The 24,214-nt window shown below is 35.4% G+C and overlaps 1 protein-coding gene across 2 annotated transcripts in view; it reads right to left on the bottom strand.

Moving 5' to 3' along the window:
• Nucleotides 1–24,214, bottom strand: part of CCSER1 (coiled-coil serine rich protein 1) — a gene marked incomplete at its 3' end in the record, with an annotated part of 1,225,861 nt that overhangs the window by 618,426 nt on the left and 583,221 nt on the right. The window contains exon 9 of one of the 2 annotated variants that reach the window (XM_080796963.1): nucleotides 12,940–13,075. The exons of the other annotated variant lie outside the window; for it this stretch is intronic. Coding sequence (XP_080653089.1) covers nucleotides 13,016–13,075 — 60 coding nt within the window. Of the gene's footprint in view, nucleotides 1–12,939; nucleotides 13,076–24,214 lie in introns of those variants that run through there. 2 annotated transcript variants of the gene reach the window in all.

The raw sequence follows: 24,214 nt of genomic DNA, 5'->3' as shown, positions 1-24,214 counted from the left end.
CTAGATACTTGTTCAGCCTTACAAAACAAAGAATATAAATACAACTCTCTTTAGTATTCTGTCTTAGGTCCATGAGAATTTATATTTCAATTCTGAATGTAGGCTGGCCTGCCTTTGCTCTGTTAAAACAAAGTAACACGAAACACAAAACAAAAACAGTACAAACAAAATAGCACTTCAGTCTATGCCCCAATAAATTTTCTGTCATGATTTTGGACAAGTAAGTAAACTTTTTGAATCCATTACTGTTAAATTACTTCAATAAATCTGTAAAGCAAGGAGGTTGAATTAAATTACTTCTAACCACTCCCCACCCCTCCACCATCTTTAAAGAAAATTGATCAACCCTATATGACATGTTCTTAATTTTAAAGAGCTAATATCTCAGTGGTAAGAGTAGCACACATGAAATAACCACAGATAAATTCAAGTATTCCATGAATCACCTACAAGTTTACAGAGAAGTGTGCTTTAAAGCGCAGGCTCTGGGTCCAGAGGATCTATGCTTAAATGCAGCCTAGCAGCTTTCTAGTAGTGTGATTTGGGCAAGTTACTTAATTTCCTATATTTCATTTTTCTTGCTTGCAAAAGGGTACAAGAGTAGCTAGCTCAGAGACTGCTGTGAGGATTAAAATATTTAAAATTTGTAAAGTTGTTAGAACAGCACTTGACATATAGTAAGAGCCAAAAATTTTAGCCATTATTGAACTACAGAGCGCTTTAAAGAAGATGGAGTTCAATTATACTTAAAGAAGCCAGGTAATATGTTGGGGTGGAATGGGGAATATGAAACCTGTTTTCCTCATCATAAGAACAGGCAAGACAGAAGAAATAGCTCCACTGGTTAAGGGACTTAGGTGAGTAAAGGCACTGAGACTTGAGGGTAGTAATGACACAGTCTGTTTGTGAGACAGCAGGAGAACATACAAATCAGGCTGAAAATGTTAGATTCAGTTTTTCTTATATGTGTTTTCTCTTATGGGAATTTTTCTACTGTACTTTTGATGACACTAAGTGGGGGAAATGAAGTATTAAAAGAACAGACATTTTACAGAAATAAACCTACATCCAAAATATCTTAAGGCCAGGTATTTTATATTCAGTAAAATACGTAATAAAGTATATATAGTGTAACTAAAGAAGAAAACAAGGAAAGAATATACTCTATTCTAATCATCGCTCTAGTATGAGTAATTTTATATAAATAGCAAATGGAACCAAACAATAAAACAAGTAAATATTTATAATTTTAAATATGATATGTGAAGTTAAATAACTGGCTCTTTTCTTATATAGTGTATTATACCATATATCCAGAAAACTTTTTTCAAAGTTATTTTTGTTTTTGTTTTTTTCGTCTAGTTGACACACAATGTTATCTTTCTAAAGGCATTTTACTTTTTTTTTCTTCAATCATGAAATTCTTGACTTTCAAAAATTGTAATTCCTGAAAACTTGCCTTAAGTGAAAAATAAAAGGAAACAGATAACCTTCAAGAAAAGCAAAGCAATCTTCTATCTCTTCCCTCAAACAGTATTTGGGAACATTCCAAACACTGAAGAAAAAACAAAAATAACTGCAATCTCAGTCAGATAAACTCTTTCTTAAAAAGCATTTTTTTTAACAATTAATGAGAAATGAAAAATCTGGGAGACTGGGTTCACCAGTCCATTCCAACAGAGTATCCTTCTCAGTAAATGGTGGAAATAGAACAGGTGAGGAGGAGGAATTCAAGCAACTGACTTTTCTCCAGGGAAAGGGAAGAAGGGAGATATTGCTATCTGAGCTTACGGACATAAAAACCAAATCCCTAAGAAAATAAAATAATAATGCTAGGAGAAGGACCCTTAACTATGGAAATTTTAATAGCTGTCCCTGATTAAGGATTGATTTGAAAAATAAACTTAAAGATCTTTGGACTTATGAACATGGCTCCCTTTGAAAAATGTCACTGTTGGAATATAAAACGAAGATGTTTCATGGATGAAACATTCTTTCTGCTGTGTAAGTAACTCCACAAAACCTCACTTGGATATCCAATCTATACTATTCTGGACCAGAGAGTAGGTGTTCAGTGCAGGATAAAAGAGTTTGAAGAGCTGCCCTCAGTATCCCAGGCCTGTTCCTCTTTCATCGGCACTTGATTGCCAAAACCTTTGAAATTATCAGTAAAGCTTGGTATTAGGTAAGATCTATGATTTGTGTGAGTCTAACTGAAGAATCTGATCCTTTGTAGTAGCTTATAGATATCAAATATTCTTTTTCATTAAAAATCAATGAAAAACTTTCTCATGTATAAAATCTACGTGACGTTCTATTGGATGCTTTTTTTATAACAAATTAGTAAGAAAGTTTCTTGGGTTTTCTAAAGCTTACATTCTGGTAACAAAGAATTAGAAAAACAATATTTAATATTTGTTAACATATATATCAGTGTTTACTTGTGTTGTATTTACATTACTGAAATGGATGGGGTAGTTTTCAAGAGACTCGTCATTAATTTTCAGGGTCCTATTCTTAAAATTCATGTAGCTACAAACAAAGGGCAGTCAGATGATAGAGATCCCAAACAACATAAATCATAAAATTATATAAAAACTGTATTAAAATTTAAATTGAACCCTAGATCTACAATGGCATAGTAACTTCTTAAAACATATACAAACCATGAGGTAAAGAAAATTAAAATTTGTGTAGAAAATTTATTGCTAAGTGAAGTTACTTGTTCTTTCAAGTTTACTCTGCTAACCTTAGTGGAAAGGGTAGATATAAATCTCTTTCCAGGTCAGAAATCTTGCCAGCTCTATGAAGAACAAAGTTCCATGAAGAATGTGAGTAGAACTTGACACAATATTTATTTACTCTCAATGATCACTATACCGAAACTGGTTAGTACACAAACCTTCTAGACTGTTTATCAAAGTTTAAGTTATTGGCTATTTTTCTTTATGGGGGGGAGAGAAGATTTCTTTCATCCCTCAAATCTTGAAAGAAAGAAAGAAAGGAAGAAAGAAAGAGAGAGAGAAAGAAAAAACGAAAGAAAGAAAGAAAAAGAAAAAATGAAAACTTAAAAAAATTCTTAGAGAAAAGATTTTACAATGATTTTACTATTGTTGCAACAATTGCTTTCTTCCATCAGTATCCACTCAGCATACATTCATCATTGATGTTCCCTGGACTCAAGAATCACTTCTTCCTCAGGAATGTTTATGCAACCTACGAATTGCCTTCACCTTGTCAAGTTCCTTTTTGGAAAAGGTAACTTTAAAATTAGAGATTCCTCATTTCATATATGCATGTGTATATAAATGAACCGTGATGTTTATAAAATAAACATTCAGTGACTATCTCTCAGACACTAAAAACAGTCACCAGAAAATATCATTTGAGCCTCCTGTTCATCATTTCCTATATGTGCAACAACATACAGCATTCATAGAGGAAAACAGACAAGCAGAGAAAAGTGTTCACAAAATAGAAGAGAATAGCCAATAAATATACTCAGGATGTTTGGTTTGAGGTAAAAAAATAAGGAAGATGCTTACATCTTGGTCTTTTCCCCTTATTTACGGCCTATCCTACTCTTATTCAATGCAATTAATGTTACAAACATATACAAATTCAGATATCTAACAGACATCTCTTGGAAGACTTAGAACATTCTAACAGTTCTTAATGCTTATTGTTATAAGAGCTGTTATAAAAAAATAACAGTTCTTCTCAGTAGAGGATATATATGTCAATCTACCATTGTTTCAACAAAAGCAAATGAACTTTCATGTGTTTGAAAATATGAGTTAGTTTGCTATAGTTTTTTTTTAAGTTACCATGGTATCATAATGGTGATTACTATTACCAAAAAAAAGCACCAAGACAGATTTATTATTTTAGAAATAGTAATCATACATAAGATGTTAAGGAGTATAAGATGGCAACATAGGAGACCCTGAAGTCACTTTGTCCACAGATACACCAAATCTAGGCCCATTTATTGAGCAATTCCCCCAGAAGAACTGAGGGCTGACTGAACAGCTTGTGCACAACAAAAGACCACACAGAGAACGGCAGGAGAAAGAAAGACATGGTAAGTAAGGAAACTCCCACCGCCAACCCTCTGAAATGCAGTGGGGAGGGTGTTACTGAGGGGATTGGAACAGATTTGTCTGTCCTGAGGCATGGAAAAAAAGGCCATAGTTTAGAAGAGCAACTAGTATATAAAATATGCAAGCTCAGAACTCCAGCAAATAGAGGGGAAGCTGCTGAAACATTATGACTTACATTCCTCCTATACCTTGATAGTGCAGATGGGAGCAGGGTCCAGGCACCATACTGATCTGCCACCTAGCAAGACTGAGGCCCCTAGCTCACTAGCCCCACATACCCTGGGGCACAGAAAAACAAACAAACCACACAGTGTTAAAAACAAAACAAACAAACAAACAAACAACAACAACAAAAAAAACAGCTAGAATATATAGAGAGGAACTAACTCCAGAACCATGCCAAATGGAGGGGGAACTGTTGGAACTCTTGCTGGTTTGGGAGAACTGGTAAGCACCATGGTTTATGTTCCACCTTGACAGTATGGACAGGAGTATGGTCTGGGCACTCTAGCTGGCCTCCCACCTCCGTGAGCCCTGGGCCCTGAGACCACACCAGCTCCAGCTGTCCCGCCAAGGCAGCCCCAGTGTGGCAGACACAAGGATACATTCAGCACTCACTCCAGCCATCACATCAAGGTGACACAGTTGTAGAGCACTATGAACCACTCCAGGCCTATGCCACTTTAGATCCAGATCCAGACAGCTTGCTAGGGCTCCCTCAGCATGGAGTGCCTTAGGACCTCTTGGTTCACACCTACTTTGGCTCCAGATGCCTCACCAATGTGTCCCCTCCACTGAGCATCCTTGGACACCCCATCTTGCAAATACTTCTGCTTCAGTTATCCTACCAGGCTCCCACTAAACTGAGAACCCAGGGATCATTTTGGTCCACGCTTACCTCAGCTTTGGCTGTCTTCTCAGGATACTTTTCACACAGAGATCCTAGAGACTGTCCCATCTCATGCCCACATCAGCTCTGGCCATGGAACCAGGGCAGCCCCAGCACAGAGTGCCTTGGGACACCAGCCCGTGTCAATCACAACTCTGACAGTTAGCCAAAGTCTAAAAGGCATACATCATTTTCATAAGAGACAACTACACATGGGGCTTTAACATCTGACTTATATCAATGCATATATAATCCGGACAGAAACTCAAAAAGGAAACAGTGTCTCTGAATGATACATTAGACCAGATGGACTTAACAGATATATACAGATCATTCCATCCCGAAAAGGAGAATACACATTCTTTTCAAGTGTACACAGAACATTCTCCAAACAGATTACATGTTAGGCCACATAAAAAGTCTCAATAAATTTAAGAAGATTAAAGTCATATCACCCACCTTTTCCAGCCACAATGACATGAAACAAGAAATCAATCAGAAGAAAAAAAAATGGAAAAAACACAAACAAGTGGAAGCTAAACAACATAACACTGAACAACTAAGAGGTCAACAAAGAAACCAGGAAGAAATAAAAAGAATACATAGAAACTAATGAAAATAAAAATACAATGGTCCAAAATCTTTGGAATGTAGCAAAAGCAGTTCTAAGAGGGATATTTATAGTAATAGAGGTCTACCGCAAAGAATGAGAAAAATTTCATATAAGTAAAGTAATCTGAAGGAACTAGAAGAAGGAAAAAAAAAAAAAAGCCCAAGAATAGTAGAAGGAAGGGAATAATAAAGATCAGAGCAGAAATGAATGAAATAGAAATGAATGAGTGAATGAATGATCAATAAAACTAAGTGCTGGTTCTTTGAATAGATAAACAAAACAAACAAACATTTAGCCGGACCCATTAAGGGGGAAAAAAAAAGAGTTCAAATAAATAAAATCAGAAATAAAAGAGAAGTGATAACTGACACCATTAGAAATATAAAGGATTTATACTATGCAGCCATCAAAAGAAATGAAATCTTGCCATTTGCGACGACGTGGATGGAACTAGAGGGTATTATGCTTAGCGAAATAAGTCAATCAGAGAAAGACAACTATCATATGATCTCCCTGATATGAGGAAGTAGAGATGCAACGTGGGGGGTCTGGGGGGTAGGAAAAGAATAAATGAAAGAAGATGGGATCAGGAGGGAGACAAACCATAAAAGACTCAATCTCAAAAAACAGACAGGTTTGCTGGGAGGAGGGGGACGGGAGAGGGTGGTGGGGATATGGACATTGGGGAGGGTGTGTGCTATGATGAGTGCTGTGAAATGCATAAACCTGGCGATTCACAGACCTGTACCCCTGGGGATAAAAATACATTATATGTTTATTAAAATAAATAAATTAAATTTTAAAAAAAGAAATATAAAGGATTTTTAAGAGAATACAGGGGAAAGTTACACGCCACAAAACTAAACAAATTAGAAAAAAATGGAAAAATTACTAGAAACACACAATCTTCCAAACTAAATCAGGAAGAAATAGAAAATTTGAACAGACCAATTATTAGTAATGGAATTGATGTGGTCATCAAAAAACTACCAACAAATAGAATTCTAAGACCAGATGGATCCACAGGTGAATTCTACACCAAACACTTCAAGAAGAATCAGTAACAATTTCTACTCAAACTATTCCAAAAACTGGAAGAAGGAAAGCTTCCAAATACATTCTATGAGGTCAGCATTACCCTCACACCAAACCACAGATGCAAAAATCCTCAACAAAATATTGGCAAATCACATTCAACAATACATTAAAAAACTCATTCACCATAATCAAATAGGATTTATTCCAGAAATCCAAGGATGATTTAATATTTATAAATCAATTAACATGATTCACCACATCACCAGAATGAAGGATAAAAATAATATGATCATCTTACTAGATGCAGAAAAAGCATTAGACAAAATTCAACATCTAGTCATGATTAAAAATTGGATTTAGAGGGAACACATGTCAATATAATGAAAGCCATATGTAAAAGACACACAGCTAATTCATACTTAATGGTGAGAAGCTGAGAAATTTTTCTTTCTAATCAGAAACAAGACAAGGATGTCCACTCTTACCATCTTTTATTTACATAGTATTAGAAGTCCTAGCCACAGCAATTAGACAACCAAAAGAACTAAAAAGACATCCATGTTTGGGGCACCTGGGTGGCTCCGTGGGTTAAAGCCTCTGCCTTCGGCTCAGGTCATGATCTCAGGGTCCTGGGATCAAGCCCCGCATCGGGCTCTCCGCTCAGCAGTGAGCCTGCTTCCTCCTCTCTCTCTGCCTGCCTCTCTGCCTACTTGTGATCTCTGTCTGTCAAATATATAAATAAAATCTAAGAAAAAAATAAAATAAAAATTAATAAAAGACATCCACGTTGATAAGAAAAAGTTGAACTAATTGTAGATGACATGGTACTATACATACAAAACTCTAAAGACTACACAAAAAATCTACTAGAAATAATAAATGAAATCAGTAAAGTTGAAGGACACAAACACACAGATATCAGCTGCATTTCTATATACTGACAACAAAGTAAGAGAAAGAGAAACTAAGAAAATTACGAAAACAATTCCATTTAGAATTGCACCAAAAAGAATAAATTACCTAGAATAAACCCAACCAAGGAGGTGAAAGATCTATACTCTGAAAATTATAAAATACTGAAGAAAGCAACTGAGGATCACCTAAAAACAAAATAAAAAAATATACCATTCTCACAGATTGGAAGGATTACTATTGTTAGGATATCTATACTAACCAAAGCAGTCTTACAGTTCAATGTAATCAAATACCAACAGAATTTTTCACAAAAATAGAAAAATCCTAATATTTGTATGAAACCACAAAGGACCTTGAACAACCAAAACGATCCTGAAAAAGAGCAAAACTGGAGACATCACAATTCCAGATTTCAAGATATACACAGCTGTAATAATCAAAACAGTATGGCACTGGCACAAAAACAGACACATTAATCAACAGAACAGAGCCCAGAAATAAAACCATGCTTAGATGGCCAATTAGTCTATAATAGAGGAGGAAAGAACATACAATAGGAAAAAGACAGTCTATCAATAAATGATGCTGAAAAAAATGGACAGCTCCATGTACGAAGAAACTGGACTTTCTTACATCACATACAAAAATAAACTTCAAATGAGGTTGCATGTCTGAGTCAGTCAGTAGAGCATGCAACACTTGATCTCAGGGTTCTGAGTTACAACGAAACATTGGGTGTGGATATTATTTAAAAATAAAATCTTAAAATAAACAAAATAAACTCAAATCAATTAAAGACCTAAATATGAGATGTGAAAACATAAAAACACCTACAAGAAACATAGGCAATTGTTTCCTGGACATCAGCCATTCAAACATTTTTCTGGATATGTTTCCTCAAGTAAGAGAAACAAAAGCAAAAATGAGCTACTGGGACTATATAAAATAAACAGTTTTTGCACAGCAAAAGAAACCATCAACAAAATGAAAATGTAACATACTTAATGGTAGAAGATTTTCAAAAATAATATATCCAGTAAGAGGCTAATATCCACACTATAAAGAACTTAAACAACTCAACACCAAAAAACCCCCCAAATAATCCAATTTAAAAAGTCAGAGGACTTGACATTTTTCCAAAGGAAACATACAGATGGGCAGCACACAGGGGAAAAAAAATGTCCAATATCATTAATCATCATGGAAATGCAAATCAAAACCACACTGAAATATTATCTCCTATCCGCCAGAATGGCTAGAATCAAAAAGACAAGAAATACCAAGTGTCGGTGAGGATGTGGAGGAAAAGGAACCCTTATGCATGTTGGTGGGAATATAAGCTGGTGTAGTCACTGTGGAAAACAGTATGGAGGTCCCTCAAAATATTAAAAATAGAAGTTTATACCTGAAACTACTGTAACAGTATGTTATCCATGCTAAAAATAAGATAAAATTGATAAAATAAAATAATAAAATAAGAGAAATACCTTATGACCCAGTAATTCCACTACTGGATATTTACCCAAAGAAAACAAAAATATTAATTAAAAAAGATATATGCAACCCTATATTTACTGCAGCATTGTTTACCATATCCATGATATGGAAGCAACCCAGTATCTGTCAATAGATGCATGAAGAAAGAAGATGTGCCCCCACCACACACACACACACACACACACACACACACACACACACACACACAAAGAGAGGACTATTACTCAGCCATAAAAAAGAATGGGATCTTGCTATTTGTGACAACATAGACAGAACTGGAACATATTATGGTAAATGAAATAGGTCAGACAAAGAAATCAAATACCATATAATTTCATTTATATGTGGAATCTAAAAAAACAAAACAAATGAATACACAAACACAAAGCAGAAACAGACCCATAAATACAGAGAACTGATGGTTACCAGAGGGGAGGGGTGTGGGGAAGGACAAAATGGGCAAAGGGCAGGGGGAGATACAGTCTTTCAGTTTTGGAATGAATATGTTACTGGAATAAGGAAACAGTCAATGGTATTATAATAGCATTGTATGTTGACGGACTGTGACAGACCGTAGCTATAGTTGTGGTGAGCATAGCATGACATACAGAGTTGCTAAATCACAAAGTTGTATACCTGAAACTAATGTAACTTTGTGTATCAACTATATTTCGAGAAAAAGATGTGTTAAGACAGCATAGAACTATATTTGGATTTCCTTAACAACAAATAGGCACAAAATACAGCAACATTACAAACCCCTTGCTATTAAATTTGGACATTCCCGCCAGCAGCAGCAAGTTAAATATGGAAAAGACAGTGTATTTTGTTTTCTAAATAGCCATTTAAAATATCAAATTGAGGGGCGCCTGGTTGGCTCAGTGGGTTAAAGCTTCTGCTTTCGGCTCAGGTCATGGTCTCAGGGTCCTGGGATCGAGTCCCACGTCGGGCTCTCTGCTCAGCGGGGAGCCTGCTTCCTCCTCTCTCTGCCTGCCTCTCTGCCTACTTGTGATCTCTGTCTACCAAATAAATAAATAAAATCCTTAAAAATAAATAAATAAAATAAAATAAAATAAAATATCAAATTGATCAAATTTAAGAAATTTTGAAAAATTATACCATTTCAAAAACTTTAGCAAGGAAGTTATGTGTGTTATAACAAAATCTTATATGTATAATAACATACTTATTTTAGGCTTTTTAAAAAAATTTTTTAAATATTTTATTTAATCATGAGGGACAGAGAAAGGCAGAGGCAGAAGCAGGCTCCCTGCTATTGAGGAAGGGACTTGATCCCAGGACTCAGGGACCATGACCTGAGCCAAACGCAGACGCTTAACCATCTGAGCCACCCAGGTGCCCTATTTTAGACTTTTCATTAAGAAATAAAAACAAACAAAAATAAATAAATAAAAACAACTATATGTCAAAAATCTAGCTGGGAAAAAGCTGCCTGTATTTTTCAGTATGAATAAATAAAAACATTTAACATGTATATATTACAGAGCATGACAAATTAAATTTTTATGATTTAAACCATAGACAACGTATGTTAATAATCATTAAAATATCCAGCAAAAGTGGCCATAATTTCCCTTCCAAGCCCTTCTCTGTATTTGAATAAATAATTCCATCGTAAAATTATTTCCTTGGCTCATAGGTTATACATCTTAGAGAATTAGGTATTCACATAGTAAATCTTTATCATCGCAGTTATCCCTAATCCATAATGCAGATTTCCGAGAAATTCAACGTTTAAAAACATGTTATGTATATACAATATACAATGATCTATATGTGTGTATAATCCAGGTTATCATTTGTATTGAGTCTTGCCATTGTGCAATCACTCTCTAAAATCAGAAAAATAAAACAAAATCCTGACTTTGATGTGGAACACTAACCACAATCTAGGACACTGATATTGTTATAAAAGATGAACCTAAAAAGGGCACTTTACCTCTTCAAATCCCACTATCCTTATTAGGAAAATAAATATTCTCTTATTTGAGTTAGTGACTGTTAGAGTATTTCAGAGAAACACAAAGGAATCATAGTAAAACATAATGCTTCCTTTCAGCAATAAACACTGAAGTGGCATTATTTGCAACTGTCAGATATACTCTGAAGCTTACTGTCAACTATCAACCTTGCTTTATAACACCCCGGAATACAGTACAGTAATTACAATGGTTCTTGTACATTTTTCTAAAAACAGTGACAATACCTCCTTTAATTTTTTTAAAATTCACTTTCAATGTAATCAAATAAATACATTTTAATAGTTAAATGGTCAAATTATTTAATAAACATGTGAGAAAGTCTGAACACATTCCTCATGAAAGAAAATTATTAAACTGAAACATGTTCATTGATATATATTCTGCCCAAGTTCCTTTAAAAAAAAGAGTGAGAGAGAATGGTTTCTAAGGAAGCAGCACTGAACTGCCTCACTGATGTTAAAAAAAAATCATGAAATTGTACCATTTTGAGGTAAGTGGGCTTTTTTTGTCTGTATTGACAGTTTCTGTTACATTGCTTTTAAGGAAAAAAGTGCCTTTCTTTATTGACTTAGTCCAACTCATAATACAAGTTTTTTTTCTTTGCATCTTAGTCAAAATATTGTTAATTAAATTCCTTCTTCTTCTTTAAAGTGATATTGACCATTCACATTGATAAGAATCTTTACCAGGTTAGTGCCTTATTGTAGGTGATGGAGTGTCTTACCTTATCTACATTTAAAGATTTCAAATATAAAATAAGACCATAAAAAGAAAGAGATAAGAATAGGATCACAAAATAAACTATAGAAAACTGTTAGAGAAACAAAAAAGGTTTGTATCTTAGGATAAAAGGATGCATTGAAGGGCAAAGTCAACAAGGACACATACAATGTTTTCATATAAATAAATAGATTTATAATTTTATTTTAACACCATGGTTTAAACCCAGCATTTGATCATTCATATTGTATTACATAATGATTTGCATAATTTAAGAAATTTTATAACATAAATCTGAATGTTACTACAATTACAATTATTTCATTGCCTGTTTGCAAAATATAGAGAACTCCATAAAACCTGCTTTCTTCTCCTTAGCTCTGTGACTCTTCTGTTGGCCGTGCACCCTGCCCACAACACTGACCCACTTCTGGGCTGTGTCACTTACCCTTGTAATACACTACAATAATCAAGAGTGCCTGGTTGCCACCCAGCCATTTAATAATTAAAGGGAGCTATTACAGAAAGGCAACAAATAGGGACATACAGAAATCACGCAGCGATGCCAAGTCCAGGAGACAAGTGTTCTTTCATGATTCAGCTCAAGAAACTTCCTTTCATAGGAGGCCAGTCAGTAGCCAATACACTTTCTTTACATGTTTAGAGATATAAATATACTTTCTTGACTTTCTGTAGTTGGAAGAAGACTCTTCATTATATATTTCATTTGAAGACATACCGCTTTCATCTTTTGATCTCAATACAAGAAAAATAGACATAATTTAGTTCTTCAGAAGGAACTGTCCCCCTCAGATGGGAGAAACTAGCACTGTCTTCAAACTTACCTAATGTGCATAGAATATGTGGCGAAATTAAATGAAGACTATTACCACAGAGACAAAGGATATGGATGACAAGGTTGAACGAAAAATGTGCACTGCCAAGTGGAATGTTACATTGAGAAATAGCTTGCATATAGAGACAATTTTTAAATAAGTCTTTTTTTTTGTCAAAATACAATAACAATAAGGTGGGAATATTTGAGTTCAATCTTCATCTATCTTTTTTTGTGCAATTGTGTACAAATGCAGAAAGTGTGAAATATTTGGAATGGAAACATTTCTGTATTACATACTCTGAGAAATAGCTAACATATGGAATGATGGAAAGTTGATTTTATTTAATATTAAATATGTCACAGATTAGTGATACATTGCTTATGGTCAAACAATTTCACCTAGGTTGAAATATGTACTGGTTTAAATAAACCTTCAGTGCATGTAGGATTCCACAGGGCCTTGAAAAGAAGAAAACAAAAGTAAATAAATGAATGACATCAAATTAATGAAATGAAATGAAATTTCATATGAAGATTTAAAACATACAAAACACTTAACACAGACCAAGAACTTTTAAATTTGTGATTTTCTAAGTCAAAATTCCTGTTAAAACATTGATATTTATTAGTAATGCTTACAGGTTTCCAATTAAATACACTTTATATGAGGTAAAAGAGGGAAGATTAATTGGAAAAATGTTATGATTTCCTTTGGTTTCGTGAGTTAAAAAAAAAAGTTTTACAACAACTTTTTCTTTTATGTATCTCTCAAGCGAAATGAGTTAAAGAAAACTAGGTAATTAAGTAATAGGTAAATTTCACATGTTTCTCCTGATATATTTCTGAAGCATAGTCACCACCCAAAGTCCTAAACACAAAACTCCAACCATTTCATATGCAACAATTACTAGTTTTAACTTCTATTCTTTATTATAGTTTTAAGGGATGGAAATTAAAACATCTCATCATCTTTCACCTTCAAAAAAGAAAAAATAACATATTGTGCAGATAATATGTATAAAAAAAGAAATACATAATCCAAGAAGTGTAGAACACACCTGCCCCTAAGGAATGTAGAATTTAGTTAGATATAAATAAGTATAAAAAAGATAAGCCATGCTACAAGATTGATATATGACAATATAGGTTAGATGAGAATTTATACTAACAACTACAAGATAGTAAGTTATACTTACTTGATAACTGCTGACATAATTCTACAGTAAGAGAAATCACCCCTGACGAGGGAGCAGAAGCCTAGCTGAAGACAAAGCATAAACTGACACCCTGCAACTCCCCCTACGTCCCCCCCCACTCCTGGGTGGGACATGTGTGACATTCTTCCAGGAGTCTCCCAACTAAATGTTAATACCTTGCTAGATGGGAAAACAACCTTGACAATGGCAAGGCCTCCAGTATTGTGTAGGTCAGTCGTCTTTAACAAACGGAAGTTCTTTTGAAGCTTCCCTTTTCCTTATTTCCCTCAAGTCTAGAGTATTTAATCACCACTCCTCAAGACGCCAGTGCAGCAGCTCTTTCTGCCCACGGGGATAAGCCACCATTTTGTACCAAAGACAACCCAAGAATTCTTTCTTGGTCATCCGCTCTGGACCTCACCCCACCAAACCTATCCTATATTTCAAAACCCCATCAACCCCTGGTTGGGTAGTCAAATTAAGGGTATGAAATTGGGGCAAGGCTGGAAAAGAGATATATTACAGGGGAAGGGGTATTCCAGATAAAATGGTTAAAAACAGAACTCTAAACAACAGAGGCAAGAAATAAGAATTTGCGTTGGCAGAGTTTATGTGTAATAAAATGTTTATGTTTGCAACATAAATAGGAAACAGTATAAATTTCAGCAGCTTTGGGTGCTGGCTTGAGGAAGGGAATTTCATCTTTTAAGCCTTAGTGAGTCATTAAGAGAGAGAGTTTTAAAGTAGAAATATAACACAATGTAAGGGGTGTGTGTGTGTGGTTTTTGTTTGTTTTGCAGATTTATTTGTGATGTTATATACACTAGAATGTGTAGAGCATGTAAGTAGGAAGACAAGATGAAAACCAAACTGAGGAAGTGTCAGATCAGCAAGCAGCATTGGAAGTTTGACTATTTTTCAAATTCTGATCCCCCCTGTCAAGATGCTTGTTTCAGTCTGGTGAACAGCTGACCTTCACTCAGATTATAGCTCAAAGACAACACATTCAGAAAGAAAGGTCTTGCCTGATGAGTCTTTTCCAAACATAAACTATCCTCTTCACCTGATTCATTGCCTAATCCTGTCTTTTTGCTTACATCATGACCCTCATCACTGTGTGAAATTCTCTTATTTCTATAATTTCTAATGTATTGTCTATCTTATCACTAGAATATGAGGTTTATGAAGAAATTTAACAGGCCCCCAAATGGAGTCACTTTTCTGAAGTTCCACTAGAATTTAATAGCTACCCTAATTTCCCCTCTCTGACAGTGGAATTTTCAAAAGATCACTCTGGAATGTCCTGATCTGCATTAGTGAGGTAGTCTGCAAGACAAGACCCCGTTCTATTCCCCAAAGGGAAGGTGACCTTGTCCAGTACATTCTTTCTTTTCTTTAGCTAAAACTTCATTGTCCACCACTTTCAGTTCCGCCTATAAAAGCCTTCTATTAGTACAGCTCTTCAGAATTCCATTCTCTTTGGTAGATGGGATACTGCTTGATTAATGAATCACTGAATAAAGCCAATTAGATCTTCAGATTTACTGTACTGAATTTTGTTTTTTAACATTTGTCTATCTCCTGTTCACTGCTACAATCTCAGTGCCTGGGGTACCACTTTTTCATTTTTATTTTTTTAATAACAGTATAAATGATAAAGGGTGAAGTAACTTGAGATAAAAGGAACCACAGGACTATAAGTACATGTTGAACACAGAAGTAGATCTTTATCTGCCACCCAAACATGTTTAAAAAAGAAAAAAAGAATCACTAAGACTAACAAACATTTCAGTACTTGTTCCCCAAATGCCAGCTGAATGAATGTGAAAAGACAAAGGGAATATACTGTCATATTTTTGTATTTTATAAACCTGGAATTCTGTTTTCCAGTGTATTTTAAGCCTTCTAACATTCACATTTTTAATAAAATTCTAACCCAGATCTACCTTTCAATTTCTAAAAAAGTTAGTAAAATGAAGGGAAAATATTTTAATAGGTTGAACATGTTCAGATACATAAATGTTGCTAAAATATATGAAACTAACATTTCACTTGCCATAAAAGTATACAATATTATTGTTCTCATCACGTGGTGAGGACAAAAAGCCCCAGTTCTTCTCTGTCAATTTTTGCCACTAGAACATGGACAGGACTGCAAGGAAATACAAAAGCTCAACTAATGAGGATAAATGTTTCCCCATGACTACACTGTAAGAATAAAAGAAACTTGAAAGATACAATTCTTTTTTATGATTAACTACCCTGGAGATATTGTAAATTAAAACAATCATTTACAAAACAGATTACCATCTTAGGTTTTAAAATACAATGAATTCAATATGCTGTCAAATTTGAGGAAAAAACCCTCCAATATTCAGTATTTTTAATAATTATATTTAAAAACAAAGTATCTTACTGCTTTGGTTCCTCAAAAATTTCCAATTTATTGATATTTTGATTTTTCAAAATTCCCCTTGATAGAAAATTGTTCCATGTGAAAATGCTGTTCCTTAAAAGGAAAAAAAGAATTAAAAAGAAATGTAAAAAATGTTTAAAATGTTCATATGATAGAATGATATCCAGTACTTAAATTAGTAAGTAAAAACATTAATTTATGAAACTCCTTCAGGCCCCTGGGCCAACTTAGTCATATTTAAACTTTAGCATATACCCTTAGCTCATATGATTAACTAACTACTCTCTGTATATCAATAGATCATGCATTTTTTCCTAGAAAGAGCCGAGCACTTCTTCACATCGCAAAACAGACCCCCTTGCACAACGTCTGAGCACTAAGATAACCTCTATACCTGGCACCATTGAGTTTGCACATAATCAAGAAATACTATAGACCACCACATCCCCTCACTGATTAATGGCCCTAAACCCCTTTAAAAAACCCTGGCCCAGGCAGAAACCTTGAAGTTGGCCTTTCCCTTTCGACAAGAGTGCACCTTCTCCCCAGATGGTCAGCCTCCTAAATAAAGCTCATATTCCTCTCCAATCACACTTTTGAGTTTTGGCCTTTCCAGAGATGATGCTGAACTTGGGTTTTGATGACAAATTTTGGTGAGCCAGCATCCCTGTGGCAGAATCCCTGGGAATCCCAAGGCAGAGTGGTTTGCTGTGGCAGTGCCAGGGCTCATCTGTCATTGGGTGGATGAAGTCGTTGGCCACAGCAGCATGCCAGGGTTTACTAGTTTGTTTGCGGAGCTAGTACCCTGGATGATATGGATTAGCAGCTCAGGGCTAGTTGGCCTTGGGAGGAAGCCAGAGGGAAAGGGCCCACAACTTCTGAGATTGTTTCTGTCTTGGGGAAACTCTGGGCTGATTCCCAACTGCAGCTAACTGCCAGTTTTGCTTTTTTATTTGACTGAAGAGGAAAGAGGAAAGGAGCATTTGGGACAAGCTGATGAGCTTCTGGACTAGGTAAGTCCATTGGAGTGCACACTGTTGCAAGTTTCTCATTTGTGAAGCACCATGTGGTTTTGTTTCGTTGCCTATGCTCTTCCCATTAGGAAGGCATGGCTTTGGAGAGAAACTAAAAGGGACTTAATAACCATGGGTTTATTTGGATTTGGAACAAGTCTGTTTTGGTGTATATGTGTGGGTTGTATTGTGCTAAATTTGTGTATAATGGGAATTTCCCACCAAAGAGCCCACTGGGCTGAATTCTCAGTAAGTGGAAGGCATACAGCCAGAAATCCATGATTAAAAGACGGCTTTTATTTTTTTTTAATTTGTTTTAAGATTTTATTGATTTATTTGACAGACAGCACAAGTAGGCAGAGAGGCAGGCAGAGAGAGAGGAGGAAGCAAGCTCCCTGCTGAGCAGAGAGCCCGATGCGGGGCTGGATCCCAGGACCCTGAGACCATGACCTGAGCCAAAGGCAGAGGCTTTAACCCACTGAGCTACCCAGGCACCCCCAAAAGATGACTTTTATTTTAATACCACCTTGCCATGTATGTTAAGCTTAGAGGAATGATGGCCACCAAACGGCTCTCTTGGATTTTTACCTCCAATTTGGTTGTCTCTAGATAGGGGGTTTTTCTCTCTTAGCTTATCTAGGAAGCCATTTGATTCTGTGAGTGAAGCCCCCACCTTTTGGGGAGGAACAAATGCTATCATTTAGTCACAGTTTTTTTTTTCTCCTATGATCTTTCTGAACTTTTGCCTAGGAAGATGGGAGAGACTCCTACCATTTCCAAAGAAAGTCTATTAAGACCATAGTTTTGATAAATGGCACAGAGAGCTAAAGAGCAATCAGAAAGAAAACAAAAACAAAAAACTGGTTTTACAGAGAGAGGCAAAGACAAGGGAGTATTAGTCCAAATTCTGAATCTGCCTCCAGCCTTTCAGGCAACATTCTCGGCCTCTGCCTCCACCTCCTCTGGCTTCTGCACCACCATGGAAGTGACTCACATGGCCGGCTCCAATACCATCCTTAATGTCTCAGGTGCCACTGACTTCTGTTTCCTCTGCCCTCATTATCGAGGAACAAAGAGCCCCCCAAACTACAAGCTTATGAGGTTCAAACTGGAGTACCTCCCAAATCAACATGAAGGGATCCAGGGGCTTCCCTGGACTTAAACCACCCACTTCAGATTTCCCCACTGGTAAAAATTCCCAGTGCAGAACGAATTGATTGACTTTTTAGTCAACACAGGTACAACATATTTGATATTAAGGCTAATTCAAAGTTACTGGTTAATTAAAATAGACATGTTACTGAAGTTATCAACACTGAATATGGTACAGCTAATCAGCTTTGCTGTACCTGTATTTATTAAATTCATGTTGTATCTGGTGCAGTTTGTCAACAAAGAGAGGACTTAAAATGATGGTTAATTTTCCCTGTCTCATACAGTTTTCTTGGGTAATTGTTAAGAACAAGTAGGCTGAATAAGGCTTATAGTTTTCAAAATCCTTATAACCTGAAACATCAAAGTTTTCCTAAATTAAATGATAAATTGGGTTAAGTTCAGGAGATAACAAAGTCTTTTCCAAATAAGAATACTAAAGCACTCATTACTGAATGTAGGTTTGTCTGGTTTTGGCTTCTTATTCCAGAGAAACAGGATACTCGGGTCTATCACTAAACATGCTTTATTATTGCAGGTTGTACTCTGGGGAAAAAAAAAAGACAGCAACCATATTTCTAAAAATCTGAAAGTCTGAAAATGTATTCATAAAATTCTAGTCTAAAGCATTCTGCTATAACAGTTCACAATTGGTTACTGCTTAGCTTTCACTGGAGACTAAAGTTTCTAAGAGTTAAAATTCTGATAAATGTAACTGAGATTGCTAGAAATGATAAGGTAAGCAACACTGTAGGCAAGAAAAGTAAGATGTGTTTTTGATAAGATGTAAGGAATGGGAATACATTTTTGTTCAGGGGGAAAAATAAAGTAATTTTGTCCTAAAATGAGACTGATTATTTAGAGAGAATAGGCTTAAGACACAATCTGAGTGTAAAAAGAAAGTTGTAGAAAGTTTGTGAAGGGAAATATTTGGAAAAAAAATTTAAGTGTGTTCAGGACTAAGACTGGAATTAATGAGTTTTAAAGTACACTAGTATAAGATTGAAATTCTGCTTTTCTTTTTGTTAAAAAGGAAGTCTTCTTGAACTGCTGGTCTGCTCTTGATAAGAAATTATAAACAAAGATTGTTTTCTTTCCTTTATCTGCCCAGAAAACCCAAATTCTAAGTTTTTTTTCTTTATCAGGTCTTTGATTACTTAAGAGAACTGAAACTTCTCATATTAAAGGCACTTTTGCTAGCAACTATATAGTCTTCTGCAGAATCTTACAACCACCTAGTTAATCAGATAATATTGAATTTTAAAATGATCTGTAATCTTATTTAGGCATGTACTTTATAACTTTCTGAGGTTTTCAACAAACTTTCCAAGATCCGAATTCTAAATAATTAAATTTTTCTGACAAATTAGGTTTGCTAAGTTGGTATGTTAAGTTACCCGGGAAGCGCTGTCAAACAAATGATGGTTAAGTCCTAGGTTATACTGTACGGCTAAATGCTATAACTGTTCCAGAAAATACAAAAATTCCTAAAGTTTTAATATGTCCTCATGTAAGGTCACCACTTGTCATTCTAACTATTGAAATGCTGCATGTCACAGAACTAACTGGATTTGTCAACTGCATTAAATGAACTCTCATCAGATCTTTAACCATGTCCATTTTTAATCTTTGTCATTTATAGTTATTGTTCTGGTGCTCTTGAAGAATGTGCTTTGTCTTCAAGGAGATTCATGAAAAAGGACTTTCAAAAAATACACATTTCTGATATCTTCAAGATCATAAAACTAAACTGGGTAAGAATTTCCAGAACCTAAGGAGAAGCTGCACTCAAACAGAACAAAATTAGTAACTTGGAACTGAATGAACTGAGGAAGATGATTACAGTTTTTATGACTTGTTTGAAACATTAGTGGTTCTTTAATGTTTGTTCTTCTAGATTAAGGAAACTTTTTCTTAAGATACCTATGGTTTACAGAATATATTTTATTTTCTCCCTACCTGAGCTCTCCAGAAATCAGAAACTCCCCATGAAGTACTCTTTCCTTCATGGCAATTATAATTATTTACATAAGTTCAATAAGATTCTTATTGAATTCTTATTATAGGACACCACTGGAAACATCGGTTATATTACCAAGGCTTTGACTGTAATGTCACATTTGAGAGAGACAAACATAGACTCAGATATGACCAGACAGCTTTAAGGAACAAAGGCTGACTTTATGGAGCCAACCTGGAGTGTACTATATCCATGGAGTTAGCTACAGACTTGTGGAAATAGCAGATGATTCCAGTTTCCTCACGAATGGGTAGAGGATGCACCTGGCGATGCCTATATCCCCAAACAAGTCTTCTCCCACTTGCCAGTGGATTCCTCATAATTAGGATATTGTTAATGCTAGACATCAGGCAAAGAAGGCTTCTTGATATATTTCTTCCCCCTTGGCATATTTGTCCCAGTAGCCACCTCTATCTTAGCCAAGAATTTAACCAAACCCAGCATGCAGCAATCTATAGATCTGAAAAGTGGTCTGCCAAAACCGAAGAGCCCTAGATGTCTTGACAGCAGCTCAAAGAGGGACATGTGTTTTCAGTAAGACAAAATGTTGCAAATTCACATTACTCAAAAAATGTAATTGAAGCCATGAAAGATTTAAATAACCAAATCACTGCTACAGATGCCCTAGTTCTAGATCCTTTTAGCAGCTGGCTAACTTCAATTCCTTCCGAATGGAAATATATCCTATTAAGCATTACCATATATGTTATTTTCTTTCCCCTTGGTTGTTGTTTGACTTTTTGTATCTGTCAAGGAGGAAATTGCACTAGTCATACTGGCTTAGAGATGCCCTTACTATCCCCTATAGTGGAAACACCAGAAACAAGATTCTCCCACACTGTGAAAATTTTCCACTCCAAAATCCCTAAATTATCCCTCATCAGCAGGGAGTAGCTACAGAAGAAGGACCTTTGCTTCTAATCCCATAGATATAAAATGATAAAACTGACAATGAGGAACAGAAGCCACCTTGGCCCCTCTGGCAAACCTAGTAGTCTTTCAACTTTAACAAACAACCTTAGTTTGTGTGATTGATTAACAAATCTTTCTTTGTATGTCTATAGATCATGAATTTTTTTGTAGAAAGAACAGAACACTTCACATCATGAAACAGAAACCAGACCACCCGGCACATGCCCCAGGCACTAAGGAACCAGACCCCTTTCTATAGTCCCTGAGCACTGAGTTAATGTGTATAGCTGGCACCATGTGTCTGCACAGAATCAAGAAATATTATAGACTACTGCATCCCCTTTTACTGATTAACCGCCCTAAACACCTTTAAAAAATTCCTAAGCAAGGCAGAAATCTTGGAGCTGGACTTTGGACAAGAGATCACTTTCTCCCCAGCTGGCCAGCCTTCTGAATAAAGCTCATATTCCTTTCCAATCAACACTCTTTTTGAGTTTTGGCCTTTCCAGCCACAACAGTCAGCTAAACTTGGGTTTCAGTAACAATTAGAGTAGGGTAATTGCCATTATATTTGAAATGCCAAAATATGTATGTTTATGTATATGTGGTATATTTATAGATAATATAGATAATCTATATTTATAGATAATGGTTCAGTGTTCATATATTTAACATACTAGAAAATCAAAATGGAGGAAAGCTTTTAAAAGAGTAGAAAATACATATACTCACACCAAGTAATTTTTGTATATTTTTGTGATTCACAGTAAGTTCCTTGTAGGTTCGTATTTCTTATAGCTAAATGATGAGTCATAACTGATACTCCCTCAAAGAAGAAAAGATAATCCTTTCAGACTCAGAGTTTATAGCAACTTTCCCATAAATTCAAAAAGACTCTTAAGAGGCACTTTTGGAACAATATTGAGTGTTTCTGTACTGTAAAAAGTTGAAAAACACTATTTCCAATTCTATATTAGTCTTTTCTTAAGCTTAAAAAATTGAACAATTTATCAGTTTTTAGGTTATACTTTATAATGCAAGAAAATACTGAACCTGTTTAGAGTATTTTTATTTCTGAAAATTATTCTTAATATCAGACTGTACCTTAAGTAAATTTTCCTTTAATTTGATGGATTAAATCCAAATCCATAATGAATTTATAAGCACGAAATTCATAAAATCATGACAAATTTGAAGTAATTCTGATATGTAAGAAAACCATGACTTTTAAGTACACTGAATTGTAAATTACACTCTTTTGTATAAATTGTCTCCACAGTGATTCAGCTTTATACATTTGAAACTCTAATTACCATTTTAACAATGTAGCATCACATGAGAACAATTTCCTGGTACTCTTACCTCACAGAGCATGAGGTTAATGTTACATGTGGCTCTCTTTTAGGTAACTTTCTATAATGCAATAATATCCTGAAAATTCCTATGCTTTGCTTCTTTGGTACAAAGTCAAACATTTAAGGAACTGTTTTCTTTAGTTCTCTACACTATAAATTATTTTTTAAAATTTATGTCTTTATTTTGAAAACTAATAATCTAATAGTTTAATACCTTTTCTCCCTGAAATCATTACCTAGTTCTTTCACTAGAAGAAGATAAAAGCTAGTGAAAGGAGAATTTTCAGCCCCAAAATATGCCTCTTTGGTTTAAGGATTATCTTGACCTGGCTATTTCTAATAAACTACAAACATAGGAAGCGTTCTTGAAAGTGAAGTAAAAGTTACCCTTTGTTAGAGACATTTACTTTTATAGGCAAAATCTCCATTTGTAAGGGTGTGTCCCTCTCTATATTAGGAAGAGGAAGATGACCAAATGTTTGGAAACTCAGCAGAGGAGAAGGCACAGACCTAAACCTGCATAACAACTTTACCCTTGTTTTTACTGTGTTCTTCCTGGTAATCTCTTATAACCTCCCATGAGCCCCAACATCCTTCTTTTGTCTTTAGCTGGAGATGGTATGTAAGGTGATGGCCTGGCCATTTGGGGAAATTAATCCATTTTCCTGGGTATCTCACATGTATATGGGAAGTGTGTTATAAAGCTTGTTTTCCTCCCATTAATCTGTCTTTTATTATAGGGGTGGTTTCAGGCAAGAACCTGGGAGGTTAGAGGAGAAATTATTTTTCCTCTACAGTTTGGTGACCCCTATAGGGATCTGTTGAGGCACCATACTTGCTCTGGAGTCTGCAGATAGGATCCTGGAAAAATGGCAGAAGTTGGCAAAGGGTAAGAATTCTTACAAGTCAGCTCTCCCAGGTATCTGTTTCTCTCTGTAGTGCCTCATCAAGAGAGGAAGATTAAAAATTCTTATCCCTTCTTTTCCTAATTTGGATTAAAAGGAGAAAATATTTGTGTGAACTAGTTCCTTGCGTATAGCGTCTTTGGTAAAGATTCTTGTTATGAGTAATCTTGATTTCTATTGATCCTCTTTTCTTCCAGAGATGGCCATTGTTTTTGCTTGTTTGTTTTTGGTGTCTGTCTTTGCGTCATTTGTCATAAAAAGAACACAGCCTAAATGAGATTTTCCTTTTGTCTTGTTCTAGGTCATAAGAGTTTTTGGCTTCGTGAACAGTGAGAATATTCTTTGGTCTTTGTCAGCTGGAAAATGAATGTGTCCACATGCATCTGGCATACAACCCAAGAGGCTATGGATCCCAGAAGCAGTATTCTCTTTGTCCGACTATGCCAGCTCTTAGGAGAGTTTGTCATAAAGGATCCTGGTCCGTAAGTGGCCTTTGTAGTCTCAACCTTCATTGTCTCATTAGGGCTAGAAAAGTCCCGTTCCAGTCCCATCTTGGTGTCACAGATTTAGAGAGTCTATGACTGGAGGCATCCCACATTCTCATTCTTATCACCTATGACAATAACACA

The sequence above is a fragment of the Martes martes genome (assembly GCF_963455335.1).
Source record: "Martes martes genome assembly, chromosome: 2".
Taxonomy (NCBI): domain Eukaryota; kingdom Metazoa; phylum Chordata; class Mammalia; order Carnivora; family Mustelidae; genus Martes; species Martes martes.
This window is presented reverse-complemented; position numbering and strand designations above follow the sequence as displayed.